Below are 27,281 nucleotides of genomic sequence, written 5' to 3' on the forward strand. Positions count from 1 at the left end.
ATCAAAATGCAGGGTTGTGAGTGAAAGATACACATTTAACACACTCACTTAATAAATTGCAGCATGAGGTCAGAGACGAACTTGGCGGTAGTGACGATGAAGGATCCAGGCTCGTTGAAGGTTTGCGCGTTGTGTTCAATGTAACGAACCTCCCACATCAGAGAGGAGAGTCGCCTGAGAGGAAAACACACATTTGCAGAGCGTGTTTACAATTCTCTTTCTCCCATAATCAAAGTCTGTCTATCTTCTGCCGTCTCATTGATTAAGACACATCTTGATGAATGTTACCTGTAGAAGCGGTTCACCAGCCTTTCGCGCATAGTGCTGAGGTCAGTGACATAGGCCACTACTGTGCAGTACGTGGGGTAGGCCTGGTGGTCCACTGGAAAGGCAAATGGCGCCGCTACATCTGAGGGTTGGCAAGTGAGGTATGTGGAGAAAACACAGGTGAAGAGACGATTATTACTGGGAAACATCAGCTGTAACTGCTGAGTTTACAATATAAACCAGATCAGGACTAGAGTGGTGCTAAGAGAGCTCATAACTCCACCAAGGCCCAACAGTCCCCTTGTAAAGCTACACTTAATCAGCAACAAATTGCACACACACATAAATATCAGTCCCCTAAATAAGCAAGATTTTCATCTAGATCTATGAATTACTCTCAGACACTACAATAGCAATGTTAACTTTTATCATCATCATTTTTACAATTTTCCTGCCTTTTTTAAATATTCCTACCTTAAATTTTGATGTTCAAAATGCATCTAAATTATTATCATGCCTGTGCCAGCTGCAGCAGGAGGCACATGGGTAACAGAGAGAGATCTAGAAGGATTACTTGTTCCAAATGTTCGCAATCGTATGTCTTTTCCCCAGGCCATCACTAGAGGGAGCCCTCAGACCAGCTTTCTTCCATTGGGAGGTTGGTCACACTTGAGGCTGTGCCCAATTTGACATTACATCACTTAACAGGTTTGAGCAAGCGCCTCAGTACCTGGCTCAATGTGCTAGCAGCTTATTCCTTTTAACGTATCGTGATCTGAGGCTCTGTTGATGAGCTCAGAGTCATGACTCATGTTGTGAGGAGTAACCTCTTTACGAGAAATGGGCCCTGTGGCTTCACTTCCCATCCCTATAAGCAGACCGTTGAAATTGCAGGGCACTTGGCGACATCATACCGAGCGTGCAGAGCTGGTCGATGGCTTTGATGATGCGTTCACACTCCTCTATGCGTGTGTGTGAGCCCCATTCTCCTTCCATAGGGACGTAAAGCAGCTCCTTCTGCTCGTCTTCTACCAGGGGGACGCTCAGGCCCAACTCGTCGGGGAACGTGGCTACAAAAAGAAGATTGTAAACCTTTCAGAATTTAATTTTTTTAGGTAAGAAATTCTTTAGATTAGTTTGTATTGTGCGTATGTCTGTGTTGGTGTGTTTTAGATAACCCACCGTCATCAGGGATCATCTCCATATCCCAGGGACTCATCTTCTCCGTGTCTCCATTGTCCCAGCTGGATGAGAAATAGTTTTGATGTGAATCAACAAAATTCACATCTTTGTCTTGTCATTTCTTAACCATATCTTACTAAACGTGCTGTGTTTTAAAGCATCGACGTTCCTCTCCCACAAGCTAAAGTGGATTTCATTGTCTGACAAGGTTTTTCAAATAATCTGTGATCAGCATTGAGGGAGAAAAAAAACAACTCTCAACAGATAACATGGCGATAAATGTTTCAATTTGGAACGTCTTGCAACTTTCAGTGAAAGTCGATCAATGCAAAGCAAAGGGCAGCGTTAGTTAGCGTCATTGTAGGTATCAACAATTTAAAAGTGTTGTGCAGGATCTACAAAGAGCTACAAAGTGTTTATACAGATAATGAGGGAAGTAATGACGGCAACATCACAGGCAGCTATTTGTCTGCATTCTAATGGATTTGTTCAAGCAGACTGTTAAATGTAAAACATTTTAATGAGATGTCTTCTTGCATTAGTCCTTTGTGGAAAGTCAGGCCTTGAAATCAAGACAGTCTTTGTACCCAGAAACCCCCTGGTCACTGGGCAAAGGTGGAGCTGAGACAAAATGATTCCTACAAAATATTCTCACCAAATTTCAGCAGCAATTTCAAAGGATTTTAAAGTCATGGGACCTTGGAGTAATTCTATTATTAGGTTTCTAATTTAACAAATTAATGCCGCTTCAGTGTGCATAAAACAAGAATAATGAATGTATCACTAAAAGATTCAAATTCAAGATTTCTATCCATATTTATGTTATTTTTTTCCCTGTTCACACCTGGTATTAACATCCGTCCTGAGACATCTGACCACAAGGAGACAGTGTTAAGTACGTGTGTTCACACCTGATCATAACAGGAATGTGTCTCCTGTGACCACTTGTGATCGGATCTCACTGCTCTGCTTGGTTTGCTAAGACCAGAATGATGTTGGTTTTACCCAGTGAGTTTACAGAGGTGTCCGATGTGTATGCATGTGTGTCAGTGTGTGTCGTTTTGATTATTGTGTGGATTGCCCTGACCACTTGTGATCCGAGCACTCTGGACGGATGTTAATACCAGGTCTGAACGGGGACTACGAGTGCATTTACATTTTCATCACATCGCATTTTATTGTGTTGTTTCCACAGGCTGAAAACTTTTTTTTTTGCAATAATTTGCAGGGCTGCAACTATGTCAAAAATCTATATCATTATCACTCTTAAAGGCAAAACACAAGTTGACACTGTAAATTATTTTTCCTTACCCCTTCTGCCTATGGTTGTCATGTGGGGGTAAAGCAGTCGAACAGATGCTTGGTTTGATGTTATTGAAATGGCAAAAAGGTTGTGTTCTATACTTTTAATTGGATTTTACCTGAAACCCCACGGTAAATAGAGTGAAACCATCCCCGGATGTGTACATACCAGACATTATAGCACTGGAACAGGCTGTCAGGATACTGGGTCTGGTAGGGCTCCTGGCTCTCAATGGTCCCAAACCACCAGGCATCATCTATCACTGACCGAAACCTGTCACCTACACAGACATCACAGGGATGTTTAGCTGTTTGCAGAAGAGAAAGTGAGTTTATGTTTTAAATAATGAACATTTCTCTGGTTTTTCATGGCGCAGAGACAAAAGCTGCTTACCTATACTCCACTGTCTATTTCTGGCATTGTCATACTGCGGCCGCAACACCAGGAAGTCGATTACATCAGGCATGTCGTGGTATCTGAAGAGAAATGTTCACAAATTACTAAGAGAAAGCAATGACAACATCCGTATTAACAGTGTACAAGAGATCAGGAACACAGAGTTTATAGAAGAATAGTTAACATTCTCAAACATTCTGTATTTAACAAGGTCAAATTAGTGGATTCAATGTTTTAATGTTTAATGAGACCTGTCTTTTCTTGAATCAAGAGTAGAGCCTGACTTATATATTAGTTAAACGATAATATCAGCCGATAACAGCCTTTCACTGACATGTGGTTATCAGCGTTTATGTTTGCTGATACGCACTGATATGAAAACTTTTATTCTACAAAATAAACAATGCAGGAAAATGTGAATGTTGTTATTGTAGTTCTATGTTATAAGGTTTTGATAATGACATCTTTCGAATTATTCCCAAATTCTTTTGTAATAAATATACACATTAGCTGATATATTGGTATCAAGAACTCTTTTTCCAAACTAATATCCGTATCAGTTTGGGCTGTAGTCAAGATGATAATCAATTTAGGAAATTATGTAATATTTAAACAAAACAGAACACTTAGAACAGGTTAGCTTTGAACTCTGAGCACTGAAAATATGAGTTTTAGACAAATTGTCAAACTGTGTGAATTGAGAAGTTTATATAAGTACGGGATATGGCACACAGTGGACCAGCATATGTGCCGTCTAACAAGTGTTATCCCTTCATGTTAAAATTCCAGATGTGTCTCCTGCTTGATTTGCAGTGTCATTAAACAACTGAGGCCTAGGCTCTTGTGTGGAGACAAAGCGAGATGCTTACTTCAATGAGAAGGATCCTCCGGTGAGTTTGCCGGTGTCAGGGTCCAGGAAGGAAAGTTTAAGACAGCACAGTGTGGGTAGGCCAACCTCGTACTTGATGCCAACTATCTTCATCAACTCCTGCTCCTGAAAACCACAAGTAAAAAGAACAAATAGAGCAAATGAACACAAACAGTTTCCTCTTAAGAAAGATGTAGTATATAACCTGCTGGAAGCTGCTAGGGTCACCATAGTTCAATGCACTACTTCTCACCTTCTATTTTATCAGATACAGGCTCGATTACTGCACTGCACTTTACTCCGATATCAGCAAGCTAAACATTCAAAGATTACAGCTTTAATAAAACTCTGCTGCCAGGCTTTTAACATGCGCCAACGGAAGTGACCACATGAAACCAATCATTGATCCTTGTCACTGCTTATCTGTGAGTTTTAGAACTGATTTTAAGACTTTACTATAATTGGAGAGTTTCTATCCTCCATTCCTCTTCAAAATTTCTTCAAAAAAGGTTCAGGGGATTAGCATTTTCATATGATCTTTGTCACCTGTGTTTCTTTTCATTTAATTTTTGATATCAAATAAACATACTGTGCCATACTTATTTTTTTTGTCCAATCTTTTACCTTAAAACCCGAAAATATCAAACACCACCGGGAAAAATAACAGAGGAAAAAGATGACAAACATCAGTCGAAGACATAATCATCAGTGCACATTCTGTCTAATCACTGTCTGCAAGGTGTGATGCCAAACACACCAGATTAGAGCACAGTTGGGAATACTAACAATCCTCTAGTTATCATTGTTATTGATAGATTGTAGTATTAGTGTCGTTTCTGTTGGTTAATGCTACGTTTCCAGGTCTTCCCAGCTGAGAAAGGTGATACAGGTGACATGTGATTTGCCGTGTTGTTAAAACCACCATAAAAGAATGATATAGAAGAGAATGCTGCATTTCACAAGCTACAGGCCACACAATCCCGAAGATGCACACTGTGCCTGCGATGCTTTGAGGTCTGGCCATCTGCACTGAAATTGCTATTTCTCCTTCTCGTGGAAAAGAAATGAACAAAACAACAAGGATAACACAATCCGATAAGTTGTTGCCTTAAAAAAAAGTGTTCAATGGTGTTTCAGAGACAGTTTCACCTACAGGGATGAAACTGGCTGTACTCAGCAGACATTTCTCTTTTAGTGTAAACACATTTTTAGGACAGAAAAAGGATTCAAGTCCATGTGAGAGTGAAACTAGACAAGTGTCTGGGATACGTAAGAAGTACTAGTACGAGTTTGTATCTGTGTGAGGACATTTTTTATAAAGATGGACAATATAAATTCTCCCATAGTGTAAAGACAACCTTGTGGCTGGCTTCAGTATACGCCTAGTCACCTCCATGTTAGCAGATGGGACATCAGCCAAACTGAGAAGTCAAAGTATATGTAAACTGACATTTTCCCAAATATGGTTTTGATTATTTAAGGTAGTGCTTAACACTAGCTTAGTTGATTCAAGCTGTTATATTTCTGGTATAGTATTTTATTATTATATTATAAATGCTATAAAAACGGGGTGAAATGTCATTATAGACAGCTAAGAGTGACCCAAGACTGTTCAAGCGCTTGTATCGATGAGACCTGTGTACCGAACCTCCATCCCTAAAACACAAGTGCTCAGACAGGATGTTTTTTGCTTCATATCTGGATGGTGGGAGGAGGTGGAGACACGTCGGCCATCTTTATATACAGGCTTTGATTAGACCTAACAAAGTGAGGACATTTTAATGTGTAGGTTTGAATGATCATTAGAATTGGGTCTATGCAGTTGTGATGGTTATGATTAAGGCAGGGGCAAGAAGGTTGCAGCTACGTATTACCACTGGTATTTCTATTCATTATTTTGGAAATTCAGAAGCCCTACAAAAGAAATGTCACCGACAATACTACCAAACCTGAATGCCACATCAAGAAAACCGGATCCAACATCAAATATTTGCTGCATATCTATCAGACAGGTTTTCAAGATTCAGTTTCAAGTTTTTTTCTGTGATCTTTACTTTTGTGTTCTTAATGAGTGACATTGTTATCGTCTTAACTGTCCAAGTATAGTTGCTCTGTGTGAAGCCTGGAGTGATTTTTGCACTGTGATGTTTATTATAAACTCCTCCTCAGTGGTTGTTGGTAGACGAGTAAAGAGACACTATAAATCTACAGATACATAAGATGTAAGAGCGGCGTCTCTCTTCAGAGACTCTTATATCCGTCTCTGTCAAACTGCTCCTTACCCGAAGCTCCATCTTATGCCACGCCTGCTTCTTAGGATTGATGCTGTAAATCTTCTTCTGTTTGGCCATCTCCACATAGGCTTCATGTCCCTGTCGGAAGTAGTATATCTGCACACACACACACAAGCTGCTTTCAGACATGAAATGACGCCCAGAAATTTTACTGAATTTCCGCAGAGGGGCTATTCATAATATAAAACAAATGGCAACATATTTGAGATGTTTTAGCTCCTGGGCATGGCAATGTCAGGCCCCCAACATGTCATGACCATCATAGCCTCATGGGGGCACTGCCTTTGCTGTACACTTATAATCTTGTTATTATGTAAAACATGAGCCTGTGTTTTTGGTGTGAGCAAACATGAGTCGAGGACATTGTAACAGAGACTGGCTGCGTGTACCTCGTCTCCCATCTGGGGTATGTAAGGACATCTCCGGGGGACCGTGTCTGTGATCCAAGCAGAGGGAAGCCACTCCTCCAGCGTCAGGCCCTGCTCCTCGGACTCAGTCCTCTGAAAGACAAACGTATGTGATAAATACCCAATAACAGATCATTCAAAAAAAAATTTTTATACATTCTATACATTACTAAATACTTCTTGTTATACATAAATACTATATTAATTTCTGCGTCTTGCCAATACATCTTGGATACAAGACAAACATAAATCTTACCATATTACATATACAAATGTGGACAAAAAAGGAAATAGAGAAGTCTCTCAAACACAAACACACACCAAACGATAATAATAAATGAATAAATAATGAAACTAAAACTGTAGAGTTTGGTCTGGAACCAGGTCGACCAGCTATGACATGTATAGTGAAAATAAACCATAAGATTCAGAACAAAAAAGTTGGAAAGGGGAAAACAGTTAAAGGTACATGACTGTGTACAAGTGAAGAAACGACACATACCATAAACTATTGAGATTCACCCCTTTCCAAGCACTTCCATTGTGTTTCTTCTTGAATTGAACCTTATAGTTAATTTAGTTTTGCGATACATTGCAGTAAGTGTTTTGTAAGTATGTATATATGGTATAGAGTTTAGTAACCTACTAGAATAACACTGGATGGTCCGATCGTAGTCAACAAATATCTTCAAAATAAGTTTTAGTTAAAACAGTTACTGGCTCAAAGCTGACGGCTCTTTATTGTATCACACACGTATTCTTCCTGTTGCCAGAAGGAGGAAAACAACATTTTGTTCGAACCTTTCTCTTTTCCTTTGGCTGCTTCTTCTTTGGTAACGCGTCGTCTTTGTCTGGTTTGTCTTTCTTCCTCTCCTTCTTCCCATCCCTCTTCTTCTCTCCGTCCTCCTCAGAGCTGCTGCTCTTCTTTTTTACCCTAACGCTCTTCTTGGGCGGTTCAAGGTTGATGCCCGCATCTGCCGTCCAGTCCGAGTAATCGCTGGAGTAGTCGCTGCAAAAACATCACAGGACAAAGATAAAACAACCTGATGTATATGCTTGTGTTTTTATCATTTGCAGATGGAACTTGCATGTCTGTAGGAGATAGATGATATGATAAATCTGTGTGATATTCCATATGTGTCTTACCTTGAACTACTGTGGTCATCTGGCCAGGGCTCTTTTGGCTCCTCCTCCTTCTCCTCCTCTGAGGAATGGCCGTTGATTTGACGTACCTCACCCTCTCCCTGGAAAAACACACAATCATTTAACTTTAATAGATCTAATAAAACACTTAACACATACTAGAATGATCAGTTTTGTAGTAAACAAACAGTTAGAATTTGAGACAGTTTAACCACAGATCCCAAACCAGGCGGTCGCAGCAGTGTTTCTACCTCTGAGGTGCTGTCATCGTCGTCTGCGCCCTCAGCGCTCTGCCGACTCGTCTCCTCCATGGCAGCACGGGTTTGATAACCATGGTTACCCTGACTCTTCCTCCCCTCGTCTACGACACACTCAGATGTGGGATGAACCTGCACAACGGAGAACAGGGAAGACAGGAAAAACAATAACTCAGTTGATTTTATACAGCTCATATTAGAATAATTCTTCTGTGACAGAGGTGTGCAAGAACTGAAGGAAATAATCAAACTTGATTAAAACTATATTGAGGTTATGTATTTGCATAGATATATTTTTAAAATAAACATTTGGCTGTATGCAAATGTGCTAATGGTCCGGTACTTGAACTGGACCATAGTCTGGACTGAAACTGACTTTGCTGAAATTCTGTGTTTCAGAGAAGTGAAGCCATCAATAAAATGTTTTAAGGAGAAAAACTAAAATTTGATTAAAAAACTATTTGTAAAACAAAAACGTCTGTGTGTGTGTGTGTGTGTGTGTATGCTTGCGTGTGAGAATGTGATAATTCACTTACCCTGCTCTCCTTGGGGAGAGAGTGGATGGTGCGTCTCCTCCTCTCTGACTGATAAATATTGATTTCCTCCTCCCCTTTAGCCTCACGCCAGGTTATCTGCCTCCTGCATAATCACACACACACAGGTTTGATGGGCATGAAAGCTACAACCACCACGGAACGCATGAGGCGTTCAACCCCCCCATAGTCTGACTTTTTGAGTATTGTATGCATCTGTGTGCGTTTTACCCGACAGAAGCGTCCTCCAGCTCAGGTACCAGCACCCTGCGGCTCCAGGCCACCAGGTCTCCCTCTGTGGCCATCTGGCTGCGCGGGGCGTTGCTGTGCATCTGGCGTACACCCTCGATCTGGCCGCTGCGCCGTAGACCCACGTTGGGTGGGGAGTGCACCTCCATCGGCGAACCCACCGATCCTGTGGAAAAGTCATGTCAACGGAAGAGAAAAGCCCTGATTTAGTTTGTTCATCTGGAAAAATTATTAAAAGAAGAACTCTTCTTTTCTGGCATGTTTCCATCGTTATAAAGGATTCGTTTTTGGATGATGTTTCGAGTAGGTACAGCATTGATAGAACTTCATTGTAATAAATAATAATAGAGAACTCATATCTACTACAAATACATCTAAAGATTGTGTAAATGGATATTTTTAGCTCCACATCGGGTCGCCTTGGCCTGAAACAAATGATTTATCATTTTCGATTAATCATATGCTTATAAAATGTCAGACAATAGTGTAAAATATGAGTTTTTCCTCAAGCAAAGCAAAATAGTAACCCTATGATATTCAGGTTACAATCACGTAAAACTGAGAAAAGCAATAAATCCTTGCATTTGAGAAGATGGAACCAGGAACTATTTTGTAGTTGCTTGACAAAGACAGGGGTCACTTTCACTCATACCTGGACCCTAACCCTAACCCTAACCCTAACCCTTTTTTTGTTTAGTCTGAGCCACAATAACAGGTGTGAAAGGTGTCTAGAACCAAAGTCTAGATCAAAGTACCAAAAAAGGTGGTCTCAGCCCAAATTAGATGGAACCATGTCTTGGTTTGTTTGCAGTGTTAAAACACTTTTTTAGTTAATTCATTACAATGTAGAACCGAAAATAACTTGATCACATGTAAATTATGAATCCAAGGCATGAACCTTGTTTTGGACCTTCAGGTGTGAAAAGGCCCAAACACCATTAATCATTAAACCAGATAGTTATTGTTCACTCTTCTGTTGATTGACTTGTCAGTAATGGATTCTCTCTTTCAGCACTAGCAGAGACTGAGAGAGAGACACAAAGAAAGATGAGAAAAAGAATGATTCTAAACAAAATACAGAGTCAATAAAGATATTTGTGATTTTATCACTAATAAGACAGTCTCTCTCTTTTAAATTAAGTCAGCTAAATGTATTTACTTCACATTGTGTCTGTGAGTGATCCTCGGGGTTGATGCACTTATTGTAAGTCGCTTTGGATAAAAGCGTCAGCTAAATGAAATGTAATGTAATGTAATGAGTGTGTGAGATTTGGATGAACAGAGCCACAGACACATGGGTGACTTTAATCAACAGTATGTTTGTATGTGCGTTAGCCAACATTGAAGCAAATCCCAAACACTCAGTTCTCTGTGTTCACCAACTCTGTTCAAATGTGTCTCACCGAACTTTTCAGGTTTCCTGTGTTAATCACAATGCATGTTTTGTTCAATTGGCTTTTGCATATTTCATAGGAAAAAACTTTTTAATTTGACAACACACTAATTATAAAAAAAAGGGTTGGAAAGCAATTATAAAGTATGACTATGATAAATAAGTGGATATTATAAATGTTTTAAGTCGTGTTATTTTTATGCAGTTAATTGTACAAATTAATCATATCTGGATGTACATAGCACTTGCTTGATATTAACCGGTGTGTATACAGCTACAACAGTTTTACCCCAACTAGGACAATGAATTGCCTTAAATTATAACTTTGCTATTCCAAAGAGGTGAAAAATTCTCATTTGTATTGCACGTAAATCGCATTAAACCCTGCTCACACTACAAACAACATGACCTTCCCATCATGACCATAGCTCCCACCTCTACTGGCCATGCTGTTCACAGCACCCGGAGCAGGGGCATCATTTGTTCCCCGTCTTTGGTCTTGTTCCTGCTGCAGCCTCTGAATCATCGTGTCCAGAGGACTTGAACCATCCACCGCCTGCTCGCTCACCACCTGGTTCAGGCCTGACAGACAGGAATGGAGGAAGAGACGTTAAAAGGTGAAAGAGAAACAGAGAGCGAGAGGAATTTGCTCAAATCAGATAAGTATTACAGTCAAGGGAAGTAGGGTTTTCTGCATTTCATTAAGTCCTTTCCTTTTTGTTTATATCCCTGCCAATATTTCTACCTAACATTAATTCTGGTTTGAATTGTTGATTCTAGTGTCTCATTAAGAACTGATAACATTCTGAGCTACAAGTAAGCCGTATGATCTGCTATGAAGTTTCTCTGACCTCGTTCCAGTCTGGTATTCCACCACATTCGTCCTGAGTGATCCTACCACAAGTGGGCAGCACTAAGTACAGGTGTGAACGCACCCAAATGTGGCCTGAACGCATCCTGAGATCTTATCAAACCACATTAGCTGGTGGTCTGGGCCACATTTTTAGCTTTGGGAACACAAATGCATCCTGTGCCACATATAAAGGATCACCTACTCTAACCCACTATATATCTATCTATATCTCTCTAACATGACTGGGTAGGAGCAACAGCACTTTGTGAACATGAATGAGTACATGATTTTTTTGCAAATAGAGCTGGGAAATAAGATCTGATCACAAGTGGCCACAGGACGCACGTTGAGGTATGAAAAGACAAACTTAGGGTTGATCACTCTCAGGTGATTCAATCTCTCAAGACAGATGTTAATATCAGGTTTGAACGGGGACTTTGACGAGCTGGTAGGCATGCTGTGATAAGCCGTCTATGTAAAGATCTGATCTGAAGCGTAGAGGAAAGCGAATACCAAATCCCACTTCATGACCCTAGAACATGTAGACACGATATTCCTGAGGGTCCGATTTCAGCCGCCGTACCTGAGGAAGTGACACCCATCTGTGGGATCAGATGTTCGTTCCTGCAGCCCTCTCTGCCGGGCACCAGCCGCTGGTATCTAGGGGGGTGGGGGTTTCCATCTACGTCCACCAGGAAGGGAGGGGGCATTAAGTGTGGGGCCTGCTGTGTCTGCTCATCCAGGACGTAATTGTTGGCGTCTCGGATCAACGGCCGATAGTCGGTATGGAAGAACATCTGGTCCGCGATCTGAGGCAAAGGTGACGAGTAAAAGGTCAATTTAGGCAGCACGTTTTATAGCTAATCACGTCATTGACGATCTGTCCATGTCTGATCTGAGGGCATCTGTCAGTGCTTGAGTTGTTGTTAAAGATCAGGTATAGGTTCATCTTTATGTTTGTGATCCTGTCGCCTTACCTTGTCGTACTTGCTGCTGGAGCCAAAGCCAAAGATGAGCAGGTGTCCATGGGAGTCTGTGGCTGCGAAATGCTGCCCATCTGGACTACATTTACAGTCAAACAATGCCCCGTGTCCTTGGCCCTCAATCTATCCACAGAGAGACAGTGGGAAGGGGAGAAGAAGATATAGTGCTCATTGTAAATCACAGTATTTCACTTCAATTCATACAAAAAAATCAGGTGAAACTAACTGTTCAGACCATGAACTGCCTGATGCTTTTAGTGTAACTGTGGTTTTTTCCTTCTCTTATATTCAACAGCTCCATTCAAACACAAGATGAAAACATCTTTGTCCCGTACTCATGAAACAGACTCTGCATGTGCCAAACCTGAAAGACTGAACTTTCAATCCCCTTCTACCGCAGCTGAACAGATACAGCAGTGTTTCAAAGAATAAGCAGTGTATGCTCACTTAAACAGTATTCCTTATTGCAGGAGGTGTGTTGAATACAGGATGCAGTGGGCAGGCTATGCGCCGATAAAGGAAGAGTTCTGCATTTTTGGAAAGGCACTTACTTGCTGCGTGTTAGAAAAGAAGACAACAACCACTCTCACGTCTGTCAGTGTAATATACAACCTACCAGCGCTTACTTCACTAGCACCAACAGTATTTTATTACATTAGTTTTATTTTATATATTTATTTTAGTTTTTATAATCTATATTTTTTGTTGCTTGTGTGGTTTTCTGTCTAAATATTTTGTGCATTGTAAGAGGGAGCCTGTGACCTGAGAATTCCATTGCTAACAACTGCTGTATGTAATTGTTCTGCACATGACAAATAAAGTCGTGTAGTCCATAGCTCACTATGTACGAAATGGTTTGGCACATAGAGCCTCTCAAACCAAAAACATATTTTCTCATCATTACAGCTGAGAGGGGCTGGTGGATTCATTTTTTAAGGTGGATCCATATGGATCTACCCCCACTGTTTGGAACTAATGTGAACAGAGGAGGAATTGGACAAGTCCGACCCCCATCACTTAAATGTGGGATTGGTATGTTCCTAAAATGCTTTTTATCCTATTTTTTTTAACTCTTCCCATCAATAAATAAAGTTGTGAGGCCCTGCACGCTCATGTGTTTTTTTCAAGGCATGGCTTTGCAGAGAGGGCTGATGGGAGGAGGCGGGATGTATCGCTTACACTTAAGTCACATGTATTGGAGCTTTTTGGCTTCCTGGTTAAATATACTGATGACGGAAGGAGGGTGGATGACAAAACTGTTGGGGTATGTGGCCACGAGAAACACATCCAGCATGGCCACACTTTTGAAGCAACATCACACTAATTTGTCTGGAAGAGAAATACACACACAAAGGCAATTTTTTAATCACTAATGTCAATTTAACCAGTAAATATCAATTATTTTCGTTTAGAACTTTATTTAAACATTGAACATCTGAAATGTTGCAACGGTCACTTGCTTAATTGTTCTTCAAGTTCTTTAGTAAATAGAAAGCAAAGTTATATTTGTCTCCCTTTCTTTGCCGAAACAAATGATTGACTAACGACCATGATCTCACCCGAACCATGAGTTTTATGATCCGTTGCAAACCTCGAGCACACTATATATTTTTTTGTCTGAAGCAAATAAGGTTATTTCCTTAAATGCAACACTATTTCTTTAAGTTTAAGAAATCACACGGGAAGAGGCCGTTCACTGTCTGTGATCGTCACCAGGATTTGGGCGACTGACCAGCTCAGAGTGACTCACTTTTTTTGAGGCTGTGATTAATGCCGGCCTTGGTTACCATAGAGACACAAGCAGGAAATACAGCGGTGGCATTGATAATTAACACACTAGATAAATATGCACAGCGGCATATATGAGTGTGGTGGGATGATTTCACTCATGCCCATGGCCACGCATAATGAATTAAATGACGAAGAAAATGCCATAACGAAGGTGAGAAAGTGAGACGGCAGAGAGAGAAAGAGAAAGCACAGAGGGGTGGGGGGGGTGAGAAGGAAGGAATGTGAGACAAAGAGTGACGCTGGGAAACAAACGGAAAAGAATGTGTGTTGGGAAAGAAGCAAATACGGAAGGAATATTTTTGATTAAAAGCACATATCTCTGCAATCCAGAGAACATAAAATCAAACAAGGATAACCTGAGTTTCTTTTTGCTAATTAACTGCATAAGAAAACATGATAACATTTCACACAAGAGAGGGAACCTGGACAGAAAACCCTCTAACATCTGGCTTCTGTCTTAAGCAGGAAAGGGTGCAATCGAAATTCAATCCCAGGTTAAATAACTTTTGAAAAACATGGATAATTTACAGCTCCGGATCTAAGTCATCAGTGATGAAACCTGGTGAGACACAGTAGTATTCAACCTCTTTAGACATGATGCCATGACGCACGTCAAAGCTGAAATATTCAGTGTTGTTGTTTTTCCCCTCTATGAGAAAACTATGCTACATTGTGGTGTTTATATGCTCTAACTTTGGTGTAGAAAGTACTTTTTACCTTCAGTGTGAATAGCCAAGGAGAATGGAGAAAGACACTGACAGTGAGAATCTTACCATGTTGAAGTAGGACCGGATCTTGGCCCCTTTGGCCAGGTCCCACACAATACAGTTCCCATCATGCCCCGCTGAGAACAGGATTCTGGGATCAAAGGGGTGTGGCTCCAGAACGAACACCTCATCCTCGTGACCCTGTCAATAAACAACAACAATGTCCGGATTAACACAATTGTAAAACATAAAGATGATTCAAGAGGAATCAATAGCGTTTTTATAATAAAGGACTGTGACTTAATATGATTTAGCCCATTAACACTTGTGCAACACTTAAGCATAATTTGTTTCACCTGCTTGACTCTCTCTGTTAAAGTGCATTTTGACATCCAATAATTCACAGTCAGCTACAAGTGCGTTAATGTAAGAAAGAACAGAATCCATAGGATTTTTTACCGATGTCCCCTACTGCTGTTCGTTATTCCTTCTAGATGAATATGCAATGTTTTCTGGGTAACAATCACATGTCCCATGTCTTTGAAAGCAGCACTGTGTAGAGTGTCCCACAGTCGCTGCTAATAACTGCATTACCATCCAATAATAAGATAATTGAATAACTTGACAAATAAAAGTGGACAAATATTTAGGGTACCCATTTTTACTTTCAAGGTAAGAAATCAGTTTAAAAATCCACAATATATTCCTAAATGATAAGCTATAATCATATAACACTGTTACATGGGTGGTTGGAGTGCAGCACGTGCAAAAGATTATGTGATGGCATCAGTGATGACACTGCAGACTAGCGAGCATGTTTGCTGCCGAGAGACATAAAAGTGAATTACTACTCAAACAAGTCAAATCTAATTTCAGCAGTAACACATGGAAAGCATAAGTGAACTGTACGAAGGAAGTAAAACTTGTTAGATTGACAGATAACACTGCGGTTATGCAGTTAATCTTAAATTCATGCTTGTGTTTACTTTTATCCTGTTCCTTGTGTGTCTCTGTTTGTGTTTGAATGTGTTTAGTTGCTGCATACCATAAGGACATGGACCAGGTTTCCCGTTGTGGAGTTCCACACCTTCAGCGTCAGATTGTTGGCTGCTGTGATCACCGTGCCGTCGTGGCGATCCCACGCTACCATGGTGACCTTCAGCTTGGTCACCTTGTCTTCCAGTGGAGGAGGGTTGTACTTCCTGAGGGTTGGATGTTGATGGCATGTTTTTGAGTTGAGATCAGTTTTGCTTACGCTACACGCAGAAATCAAATTAGCAAATCAAAGATATTAGTCAAACGGTTAAACTGACATGAGGGATTCACCTGTTCATTCCTTTTTTAACATAATTCATCCGGAGCAAGCCAATCATGACAGCTAAACCTTTTCTACAAGATAAACTCATAACGTCAGCTGCTACATAAAGCTATAAACTGTGAACATCAGAATATAAGGGCATACAAGAGCCATATTTAAAAAAATTAAATCTTGAGATTTTATTTTAAGAATGAATGTTATTCATTCTTAAATACATTATGAAAATAGAGCTGTAATTTAATGAGGAAAACAGTCAAAATATTATTTCCAATCCTTCTGGATCCAAAATCTTGAACCAATCTCATAAGTTATTGAGAAAGAATAAACCCCCTTCGAATATCATGCAGTTGTAACCAACCATAACCTCCCAGTCGACCACTACCTATCATTTCCTCCTCCACAACAGAAGGCGATTTTCTACAAGTCTAAGTGGTTTCTTACACAATCTTTTCAAAGTCCTGATACTTGTGAAAATGTGATGCTGATAAGCCAGAAGATAAAGTATTTTATTTGTGAAACCTATGCCAAGGTTTAAATTAACAAGATAATTCAAATTCATTTTAATGCAGATAACACGTATCCTAAAATTAAAACTTTATTCTGGTAATATATCTTAATCTTCTGTACTTTAAGTCTTTCCAGATGAAACTGTGCCTGAATGTATTTTTCACTTATTATTAAATGAGCTCACCTTGATTACAACTATCACATCCCAGCTACAGATTCATATACCATAAAAAAACAGGTTATCTGCATTAATTATCATAGACTCACGCTAATTGAGTTCATTCACGCACTAAAAGATTTAAATAGAGTTGGTGTCGTCTCCATTTTTTCAGTCAGTGATGCCTTCAGTAAATCTATAGTGTGTCTGGAAGCTATCTGGTAATCAATCACTTTCACACCACGTGCCACAGGTGTGAATATTCTGTTTTTCATTACTCGATTATTTATTCTATTGAATTAAAACATTCAGATGTAATTGAAAGAAAAACGTTTGTGGCACAAAGGGATTTAAGTCTTGTGTAACTATTACTAAATTAATGTTTTTACTTCAAAGCAGTGCGTTCAGCTTGGATTCCTCGAATACAATAGGTCTGGTTTAAAAAAATTGGTCTGGCGTTGTAACCCGGAGGACCATCCCATTCCACGGCTCTGAGCTCCAAGCACAACAGCACTGGTGGAAGAGCCACACTCTGACAGCCACACAAACACACACACACACACACACACACACACACACACACACACGTACCCGGGTAATTTGGTCTGCATGTCCAGCAGAATGCTTCTCCAGCCCTGAGGCTGCAGCTGCCAGATTCGTGCTGTACCATCCCTGCTGCCGCTCACAAACCTACAACACACACACACAGATTTGTGAAAACATAATCATGCAGCAAATAAACTGTAAAAATAACACTTGGTTCTATTTTAGCTTTCTGCTGTACAATGGCTGCTTTCATGTGCACACATCAGTGTACACTAATTGTACGCTCCCCCCCTCCACTGCTCCCCTCTGCATAGACAGTCTACCTCCCTCACTGCTGAGATTACAGCAGCCCATGGGAATTAAAGCTGAGCTTGTTTTTCTGCAACTCCACACAGGCCCACAGATTTACACTCAGTGACTGCATGATATATTCAAGAGTATTTGTGTGTCAGTGTGAGAGAGAGAAACATGTATTAGAGCATGCAGTGAATAGTAAGTGGTATTTCTGCTGATCAATCAAGTTACATTCTTACAGCCAAAGTTTCCATTAAAACAAACACACAAAAATGGCTCACGCTAACGCACAACCTTCGCAAACCTACCTGTCACTGCAATGTGAAAACTGGATGCTGTCGACTTTGTCCTAGGTGAGAAAAAAAACAAGAAAAAAGTCAAAACAACAAAAAGATTTCTAATTGATGGTGTGTTAAATATAAACGTCTTTTTACAAGCTTTTTGATCACGAGATACAGTTCAAAATACTGTACCTACACCTACAGTGATTTTCATTAGAATTTATTCGCACAATTAGAATGTATCATGACTTTTGGGTACTTATACAATTTGTCATGTAATTTTCTATTTGTTTGTACATCTATAAAATGGACTTCTATAACCTTCATAATAAATGTAAAAGGGGAAAGACATAAATTAATACAAATTAGGTCACTTAAAAAGAGAAAATATCAGGCATTTTGACGAAAAACAGAGGTACTATATTATTAAAACAAAAACCGGTTGTGTACAAGACCAATGGATAGAACGAAGCTTTAGACATAAGTTTTAAATTAAACTTACTGTATGCGACTCAAGTTCAGAGATCTTCTCTGGCTGGCCTGAGCCAAAGTAGTACACCCTGATGATGTGATCCGTGCTTCCTGTGGAGAGGAACATCCCACCTGGATACACATACAGGAGATTTGTTAGGCTGTTGCACATATTCATTAATTTACAATTCTGTAAAAACAATCCTTTCACTCGTTATTTCTGTATCTTCGCTTCTTTTCTGTTTAATGCCTGTGGCTCAGGAGCATCAAAGAGAACATACATTCCAGCTTTTTATTATATTTAATGGATTTATGATTAATAAAAGAATACACAATAGTTATTATACACTTCAAGGATGAGTAACGGCAATGTTTCATGTATTTTCAAGGGCAAACCCTGCAAACCTTGAGGCCATTAATCAGGCGTTTCAAGGTCAATAACATTCTAAGACATAAATATACTCCCTACAACTGTGAAGGACACTTATTCTACATTTACTGACAAGCAGCACACATCACTCGGGTGTGGCTGTGTGCTGTGGCAGCTCTTCCTTTAATCTGGGCTAATTGTGCACTTTTGGTCCACTTCTGCTTCCCCCTGTGTTGCTGCTGTGTTGAGGCATGTGCGGTGAAGATCAGAGTGTGTAGTGTTAACCTGCACTGAAGGAGGAGCAGATCATCTGGACACCAGGCCTGGAGCGCTCCGTGAATTTACTGGGTCTCTGGCTGCACGTGCACACAAGAACAGAAACAGGGAAAAGGGTCCATCAGAAAGGCTGTTTACATTGCATTGTCTCTTTCAGACTTTTGTTTTAATCAGGTTAAAATTGGAATATCAGTGTCCATGTAGACGTAGTCTCTGTGGCTACTTGGCATATTAAGTTAATTTACACACTAGATGTTATGACAAGATGTCGGAGTCAAATCCAACATAACAGAAGGTTAAAAGTGAATGTGAAAGTAGTCATGTAGCAAAGCGCAAAAACATCTCAAATCCATTCACAGTTGAGATTAATACAAACTAAAGAATGGACTGAATACACAGGATTATAAAGTAAGTAAGTAATAGTATGTTTTCACCAAGTAACAAACATGCTGTCATTTTAAAAGGTGTGAATAGCACTTGTACAGGTGTGACTTTGTAAAAGGACGCTTGCGTTTCTCACCCGAACTTGAGCGTGCGCGCGTCCCACTGCCAGAAGCAGATGGTTCCGTCAGCTCCGGTGGACGACAGGTAACGCTTGGAGCCACAACAGAGAGGAGAGAACTGCAAACAGAAGCAATGAGAGGTTACAGTCGATCATTGTCGATACTCTAATGATGCGCCATACACTACAGCAGAAAAACGAAAAAGGACAACTAACCCACATGAGGTTAAAAAGCATTTTAACAATGTCGGGATAAAGAGAGTGAGAGAGCGACCAAAGTGAGGCCATCCCATCTCTGCGAGGGAAAAAACAGCATCAATTCACAGGACAAGGCTGACTATGTTTTGACAATATCTATAAAAGGACCAAAGACTAACAACCAATCCTAATGGGAAGTACTCACTGTTTATCCTAAGACTAACATAGCTTTTTACAATTTACCATAGATTTCCATCGGCAGCCAAAAAGTGACATATTAGCATGTATTCAGAAAAATACTCTATTTACTGTTGAGTTAGAGTTAGAGTCCTGCTTCGGGTAGGTTCACAAAAAACTATGTAACAGGTATCACATATTTTCATAAAAAGGAATAGGTACGGGCACAGATGCAAATTAAATGAACATGCTCAGGCAGCCGGTGAGGACTTAAGTATGTTTTTTGTGGAGAAATTAGAAATGAAAACGATGCAGTATTTTTAACATCTAAATCGGCTTATATGAAGCCTTGTCAGCCACGAGGATTTGTTTTTATGGTGAAAGCCTATGACACCACCTCTGACCCCCTCTGCTCAACTCTCTGCTCACTACTGACAGCGAACGAACTAGTACATCAACGTGGGTGCTATAAAGACAAATATAGCCAGTGGTGAATATGTTCTCAGTGTCTTTGCAGCTTGTAAAATGTGTTAGCTTTTGATAGCCACAAGCTAGGCATGTCGTCGGTGAGAAACTAAATTAACAGCTGCAGGTGCTGCGAAAATCACAGATTCTTTTCCAAGACCACAACAATTGCACCATAACGGGAGGACAAGGAAGCCATAAGGCATTTAATGTGCGTGAGTTTGTTTGTAGCATAAGTGTTCAATCATGGTTCACCGGTCGGGTCACGGTTAGCCGTTCCGGACGGGTTCGGATTTGACTAGGAGATAAATCCGGATAATGGGTCAGGTCTGGCACGGAGATTGATGGGTGCTGGTTAGCGAATATGAATTTCATGCATGTATTTCCGGAAATGGCTTAACCTTCAAAAAATGGCTGCTGAATAATACACTGAACCAATGTCTGGTTACGTTTTAACAGGAATATTGACAATAAACAACACCTGCCTTATCCATTAACAACATACACAATCTTTTAACAGCATTATGTTCCCATATGGCACAGTAGTCTGCTCCCAGAAATAACACTGGATATCAGCCATCAGTCATTTCATCAATCGCCCATATGTTGGAGTTTTGTTCTTCACCTCATCTACGTAATATTCAAAAGCGACTGTGGACTGCAGTAAGGTTTCATATGCTCATAATCTAAAAACAATTTTAGTGGCTCTCTATATTACAAAGCTCTTTTGGCAGCAAAAAATCAACCAACATGCAAAATGCTGACAAAAGAAGTTTCATTAAATGTCGATCCAAACTGGAGGGATGAGAGCATGAGGGCAAAAACCACCGTCTGTAGCTTTCAAATCCTCTTTTTGTACAAACAAACAAACACACAGATAAGCACACATGCAAAATCGTATCCTCTGTCAATCGTCATACCTGTAGTGAGGTGATAGATGCTGCATGTCCCTCCAGGACGGCCAAAGGGGCACAGGTCTGTAAGCACCACACTCTGATGGTCTTGTCACAGGAACCTGCGGCGATCATGGTGTTCTCGTAGCTCACGGCCATGTCGGAGATCTCGGCGGCGTGGCCACGCAGCGTCGCCAGCAGACGTCCGCTGTCTGTCCCCCAGATCTTCACAAGGCAGTCGTCTGAGCCCTGGGAAAGATTAGTAATAATATGTATTAGTATTTTTAATATTGAGATGTGGCGTGTATGCTTCTGAGAGACACACTTCTTGTAACACAGATGAAAGCATGTTGAGATCAAAAAGACTTTTAAAACGAATTGGAGCAGGTGGCCGCTCGGGGCTGCAGATTAGGAACCCGAACACAAACCCAAGAGATTTGGACTTTTCAGATACACAAATAGAGAAATAATTATAAATAAATAGTGTTTGTCTATGGTGCTACAACAAAGGACAATAGACATGAGGGCACCAGATTATCAAACCATTAGACTGATACGATTAACACCAGTAAAGGGAGTTACACTGCAACTGTCATGTAAACACCTTCAATGCATAATCTAATAAGTAACACTAGAATGGCACTCAGTAGAGCACATACCTCCAATTAGGCCCAACGGTCCTCCTTAAATTCAATCAAGCTCCACCAAATTCCACACACCCCTACATATCTTCTATCAATCTAATAATTCCAGAAATCTCTCTCTGTCTCACTGTGCGACGTAAATATCGGGAACCATTCATCTTATCAGCTTCACATTTAACATATGTGTTGTTTAGAGACCAAGGAAGTGCATTGTCGAATGTGGGGCGATTTGAACACATGATGCGCTCACTATTAATAAACAACAACGCGCTGCAACAGCAGCAACTGGGAGCCATCAAAGAGTACTGTTGTCGATCGTGACAGCAGCCCTTTCACTATAACAGCAACTGGATTCTGCACTTGAGCTTCACCGAACTTCAAATATACAAGTTAACAGCTGTTTGTGCAGCAGCGGTGGCGCAGTTTGAGGATCTTTACCTGCCACCGCTCAATTACTGCAGGTCACTTTCACAGTGTTAGAAAGAAAGATGCAACCAGCCTCACCACATGCCAGGAAAACAGCCCATTCCAAACAGGCAGGTTTACAATGCACTAGCCACTGCTCTTAATGTTCCTGATTTCTTTTATCAAGATCAATGAATTATTCCCATGAAAAACCTCTTGCGATCCACATGGTAAAAATAGTCATAAAATCAATTTCAGTTTCCTTGTAATTGATCCAGCAGTTTTTGCATAATCCTGCCAAGTAATAAACAAGAAAACGATATAACACTAATGAAACCATAACCTCCATGGTAGAGGTAATTAAAGGGCAAGTCACTACCTTGATGTGAGTATAATGTGTTTAATTCCGTAGATGCATTTACAAAGATGCAGTCACAAAGTCACATTTCTACACACTATGAGTAACTAAGCTCATCTGTGGTGGAAAGTTAAATTCAATACATTAACGATTTAAACTAACACCACATACTTACACTGTTTTATATTTGATTTCTCCCTATTGGCTTGAACACAGGATACAAATTACGTAAATTTGGTTTAACAGGGAATCAAATTCTTCCAACCACGTAAATGTTTCATCAACCTCGACCTATCATTTAGTTTTTTAACAATGACGAAGTTGCAGTGTGCAGGTGAGCACACTGAATGTCTTTCACCATTTAAACACACACGCACACAAACATCACTAAAAGCCAACCGCCTGACTCACTACAGAGAAACAGATATTTTTCACATCGCTGTGAGACAGACAGGCCAGCGCAGAGCTACACTGAAGAAGATAAGAGACTGGAGAGAAAGACTAATGTGTATTGGCGGAGGGTTCAGGAGAGAACTCACAAGATGTCTCATTCTCTACAAAAGCTGCTGTGGGGTGCTAGCTATAAGGAACTTTTAGAGGGGAAAGTCATCTCAGTAGAATATTTATATGTAGTAATATGTCATGAAAAGCAATGCAGGAACAGAAGGGAGAACAAAAGCAACGCATTCCAAAACCAAGGCGACAAATACATGATAAAACATTGTGTAAAACCTAAAAGTGATTTTGTGTTGGGGCAGCTCCTGAAATATTCATTAATCTAGACGGAAGATTTTTACCCACGATCAAATAAATAGAAATAGAAAACAGCCATCAGGGACTAAGAGTACAGACTCAAGTATTTCTGGCTGTGATCCAGTTCACCAGGAGTTAAAGTGTTTGTGATTCCACAGAACCATCAGTGTCTTGATTAATAGCTCAAAATAACTTCTCAAACCAACAGGTAACAAGTATCAAGTAGGGTCACCACAGGGTTCTTTTATCATGATTAAAGTATGTTTTATTATCCTCCAATAATTAATGAATTAATTATTCACATAATCTACTAAAATAAAAATACTAATAACAAACTGTAAGAGTACTCGATTACAAGCAAAAGTCCTGCATGGAAAATATTAAGTATAACTATATATATGTATAAATCAAATTAATGTATAATTGATATACAGTGCCTTGCATAAGTATTCACCCCCCTTGGACTTTTTCCCATTATGTACTGTTACTAACTGGAATTCAAATAGACTTAAATAGACTTTTTCCCGTTTGATCAACAAAACATGCATAGTACTTTGGAGGTGCAAAATAAATTTTATTGTGACACAAACAATAATGAGAACAAAAAAGTTGACATCTGTTGGGTGCATAAGTAATCACCCCCCTGTGTCAATACTTGGTAGAACCCCCTTTCGCTGCAATTACAGCTGCAAGTCTTTTGGGGTATGTCTCTACCAGCTTTGCACATCTAGAGATGGAAAGGTTTGTCCATTCTTCTTGGCAAAAAAGATGAAGCTCAGTCAGATTGGATGGAGACCGTCTGTGAACCGCAATCTTCAAGTCTTGCCATAGATTCTCTATTGGATTGAGGTCTGGGCTTTGACTGGGCCATTTTAAGACATTAACATTCTTTAATCCAAACCATTCCTTTTAGCTCTGGCTGTATGTTTAGGGTCATTGTCCTGCTGGAAGATGAACCTCCGCCCCAGTCTCAAGTCTTTTGCAGACTGCATCAGATTTTCTTCAAGGATTTCCCTGTATTTGGCTCCATCCATCTTTCCCTCTATTCTGACCAGTTTCCCTGTACCTGCTGAAGAGAAGCATCCCCACAGCATGATGCTACCACCACCATGTTTCACTGTTGGGATGGTGTGCTCAGGGTGATGGGCAGTGTTGGGTTTTCGCCACACATAGCGTTTTGCATTGAGGCCAAAAAGTTCAATTTTGGTCTCATCTGACCAGAGCACCTTCTTCCACATGTTTGCTGTGTCTCCCACATGGCTTCTGGCAAACTCCAAACGGGATTTTTTATGGATCCCTTTCAACAATGGCTTTCTTCTTGCCACTCTTCCATAAAGGCCAGATTTGTGGAGTAGACGACTAATAGTTGTCCTGTGGACAGATTCTCCCACCTCAGCTGTGGATCTCTGCAACTCCTCCAGAGTAACCATGGGCCTCCTGGTTGTTTCTCTGATTAATTTTCTCCTTGTCCGACTCTTCAGTTTGGGTGGACGGCCTCCTCTTGGTAGGTTTGCGGTTGTGCCATATTCTTTCCATTTTCTTATGATGGATTTTATGGTGCTCAGAGAGATGTTCAAAGCTCTGGATATTTTTTTATAACCTAACCCTGCTTCATATTTCTCCACAACTTTATCCCTGACCTGTTTGGTGAGCTCCTTGGTCTTCATGATGCTGTTTGTTCAGTAATGATCTCCAACAAACTCTGAGTCCGTCACAGAACAGGTGTATTTATACTGAGATTAAATTGCAGACAGGTGGACCCTATTTACTAATTATGTGACTTGCAAATGTGACTTGTGAATGCAATTGGTCGCACCAGATCTTTGTTAGGGGTTTCACAGTAAAGGGGGTGAATACATATGCACTCAACACTTTTCAGATTTTTATTTGTAAATAATTGTGAAATCCATTTAATATTTCCCCCCACTTCCAAATGATGCACTATTTTGTGTTGGTCCATTACATAAACTCACGATGAAATAAATTTTAATCTGTGGTTATACCATGACAAAATGTAGAAAAGTCCAAAGGGGGTGAATACTTATGCAAGGCACTGTATATGTTTGTCCTCTGTGACTATCATTGGATTATTATAACTAATTAATGAAATGTAAAAGCAGGATTTTGTGTAGGACTGCCAGTAATGATTGTTTTCATTATGGATTAATCTGCTGATATTTTCTCCATTGAACATTGACTGTGTGGTTTGTAAAAGTTCTGAAAATGGTGAGAAATGCGATCATAACTGGTCAGTACAATTTACAAAGGAGTCGCCACTTTACTGTGTGGGCACTACAGCCGAGCCAGAACACACACACCACACACACACACACACACACACACACACACTCACTCAGCCCCCAGGACAATTTGAAGCCAGGAGCCAGTATGTGGAAAATAATTTCTTAACAGCATAGTATGAGTGAAGTTTAACCGTTCACACAGTTTTTCGTCAGGGACGTGTAACCCTGTACAGAGGGACGTTTTTTAGCAAACAAGTTTGACTTGTTTCCTCCTTTGGCAGTCACTTTGCAGCCACATTTTTTTTACACTGGATATCTTTCATCGAAGACAACCCCCATGTTGTTTTTTTGGACTACCAAAAGTAACCGGAGTACAGTTTACAGCTATATATAAAAATCCATACATGTGCAAAAGCTTTCCATCAAAATCAATAATTTTAGACAAATCAAAAGATCAGGCTCTAATGAGACCATCAGCTTAGATAACAGCTATTTGGTTACAGAACATGCCAACACATGCATCCTTTTATATCTGCAAAACATTTTAAAAGACAGGCCCTGCTTTCAGCAGCATCCTCGTGGATAATAAATCTAATCATATCAGATTTTTGTATTAAGCGCAGAGTGTGACTGGAGCTGTTATTTAATGGACTGATTACAACAACAAGCAATTCAGAGAAATCCCAAGGACAAACTAAAGCTGTGCCAAGATGGACGAAACCTGACATGGTCAAATGAGAGCCAGGCATGAGAGGTGTATGATATGGAAAAAAATAAAGACTTTACAGCAACTTTCCTTGTTGCGTTGAATGTGAAGTTGTGTTAGTTGGACAAAAAAATCCACAACAGCTTGTCTAATATGTCCTTTCACTGTGGCTGTGATAATGAGCTCCGAGCATTTCTAGAGCTATATTACTCAAATCAATATGGCTATTTGCCATTCAATTGTTTAAACAAACCTATATGCATTGATCACATATGATCACAGAGAATGTTTCAGCTAAACTACATAATCAATTACCAACCATGGCCACTGCAGCAAAGCCTGATGGAAGAGATCCAAAAATAAAGAAACTATATAAATAAAAATGATCTTGTGATGAAAGGAGACAGCGAGAAAGAGAGAGAGAGAAAAAAACGAGCTGAGAGGAGAAAAAGAAAAGGGAGAAGGAGAAAGTGAGGGAGACTAAGAACGAATTTTAATTCTGGCACTTAGCCAGCGCCTCAGAGGAAACATTTTCTCCAGTTATGATGAGAAATAGCAAAGAGAAGAAGAGGAGGAGGGGAGAGAGAGAGAGAGAGAGAGAGAGAGAGAGAGAGAGAGAGAGAGAGAGAGAGAGAGAGAGAGAGAGAGGAACAAAGGAAAAGCAGTGCAGAAAAAAGCAAGGGGGAGAGAAAAAAGAAAGAGAGATAAAGAGAAAAGAGAGACAGGGAGAGTCAATCGACCCCCCCCCACACACACCACCACCACGCTCCCTCTCAGCAGACAGCCATTTTTAGAGATTTAAGAAGTGAATGCTGAAAACGGTGTATAACAGCAGGCAGTGTTTGACTCAAGAACCCAAACAGAAGGAGGGAAACATCAAATCAAGATTATCTCATTGTTTGTTGGATAGTTAATATGTGGGCCGGTCCGTATCATAAACACGACCGCACGGAGAGGGAAATACAGCGTCTACCAGAGGCATCCAGAGGGCAAAGGTCAGCCTCCCCCACTTTCAGTTCCTCAAAACACGATCATTATCATAAAGTTACTTGAACTCTCTTCGGCAGGCTGCGTTCAGTTGAAGCTGTGAG

General features: G+C 40.2%; 1 protein-coding gene across 2 annotated transcripts in view; it reads right to left on the reverse strand.

Moving 5' to 3' along the window:
* Nucleotides 1-27,281, reverse strand: part of phip (pleckstrin homology domain interacting protein) — a 40,781-nt gene that overhangs the window by 7,396 nt on the left and 6,104 nt on the right. The window contains exons 8-32 of one of the 2 annotated variants that reach the window (XM_053444546.1): nucleotides 21,109-21,330; nucleotides 19,367-19,467; nucleotides 18,856-18,926; nucleotides 18,232-18,332; nucleotides 17,757-17,797; nucleotides 17,200-17,298; nucleotides 15,672-15,828; nucleotides 14,693-14,827; nucleotides 12,123-12,251; nucleotides 11,729-11,954; nucleotides 10,728-10,874; nucleotides 8,882-9,065; nucleotides 8,654-8,756; nucleotides 8,112-8,249; nucleotides 7,864-7,961; nucleotides 7,519-7,726; nucleotides 6,700-6,810; nucleotides 6,299-6,406; nucleotides 4,018-4,142; nucleotides 3,146-3,228; nucleotides 2,921-3,032; nucleotides 1,450-1,511; nucleotides 1,182-1,337; nucleotides 289-409; nucleotides 49-174 (exon numbers count right to left, since the gene is read on the reverse strand). In XM_053444546.1, the coding sequence (XP_053300521.1) occupies nucleotides 49-174; nucleotides 289-409; nucleotides 1,182-1,337; nucleotides 1,450-1,511; nucleotides 2,921-3,032; nucleotides 3,146-3,228; nucleotides 4,018-4,142; nucleotides 6,299-6,406; nucleotides 6,700-6,810; nucleotides 7,519-7,726; nucleotides 7,864-7,961; nucleotides 8,112-8,249; nucleotides 8,654-8,756; nucleotides 8,882-9,065; nucleotides 10,728-10,874; nucleotides 11,729-11,954; nucleotides 12,123-12,251; nucleotides 14,693-14,827; nucleotides 15,672-15,828; nucleotides 17,200-17,298; nucleotides 17,757-17,797; nucleotides 18,232-18,332; nucleotides 18,856-18,926; nucleotides 19,367-19,467; nucleotides 21,109-21,330 (3,164 nt within the window). Of the gene's footprint in view, nucleotides 1-48; nucleotides 175-288; nucleotides 410-1,181; nucleotides 1,338-1,449; nucleotides 1,512-2,920; nucleotides 3,060-3,145; nucleotides 3,229-4,017; nucleotides 4,143-6,298; nucleotides 6,407-6,699; nucleotides 6,811-7,518; nucleotides 7,727-7,863; nucleotides 7,962-8,111; nucleotides 8,250-8,653; nucleotides 8,757-8,881; nucleotides 9,066-10,727; nucleotides 10,875-11,728; nucleotides 11,955-12,122; nucleotides 12,252-14,692; nucleotides 14,828-15,671; nucleotides 15,829-17,199; nucleotides 17,299-17,756; nucleotides 17,798-18,231; nucleotides 18,333-18,855; nucleotides 18,927-19,366; nucleotides 19,468-21,108; nucleotides 21,331-27,281 lie in introns of both variants that reach the window. The other variant, XM_053444545.1, reaches the window with a different exon arrangement.

This window comes from Pleuronectes platessa, chromosome 17, assembly GCF_947347685.1.
Source record: "Pleuronectes platessa chromosome 17, fPlePla1.1, whole genome shotgun sequence".
NCBI lineage: Eukaryota > Metazoa > Chordata > Actinopteri > Pleuronectiformes > Pleuronectidae > Pleuronectes > Pleuronectes platessa.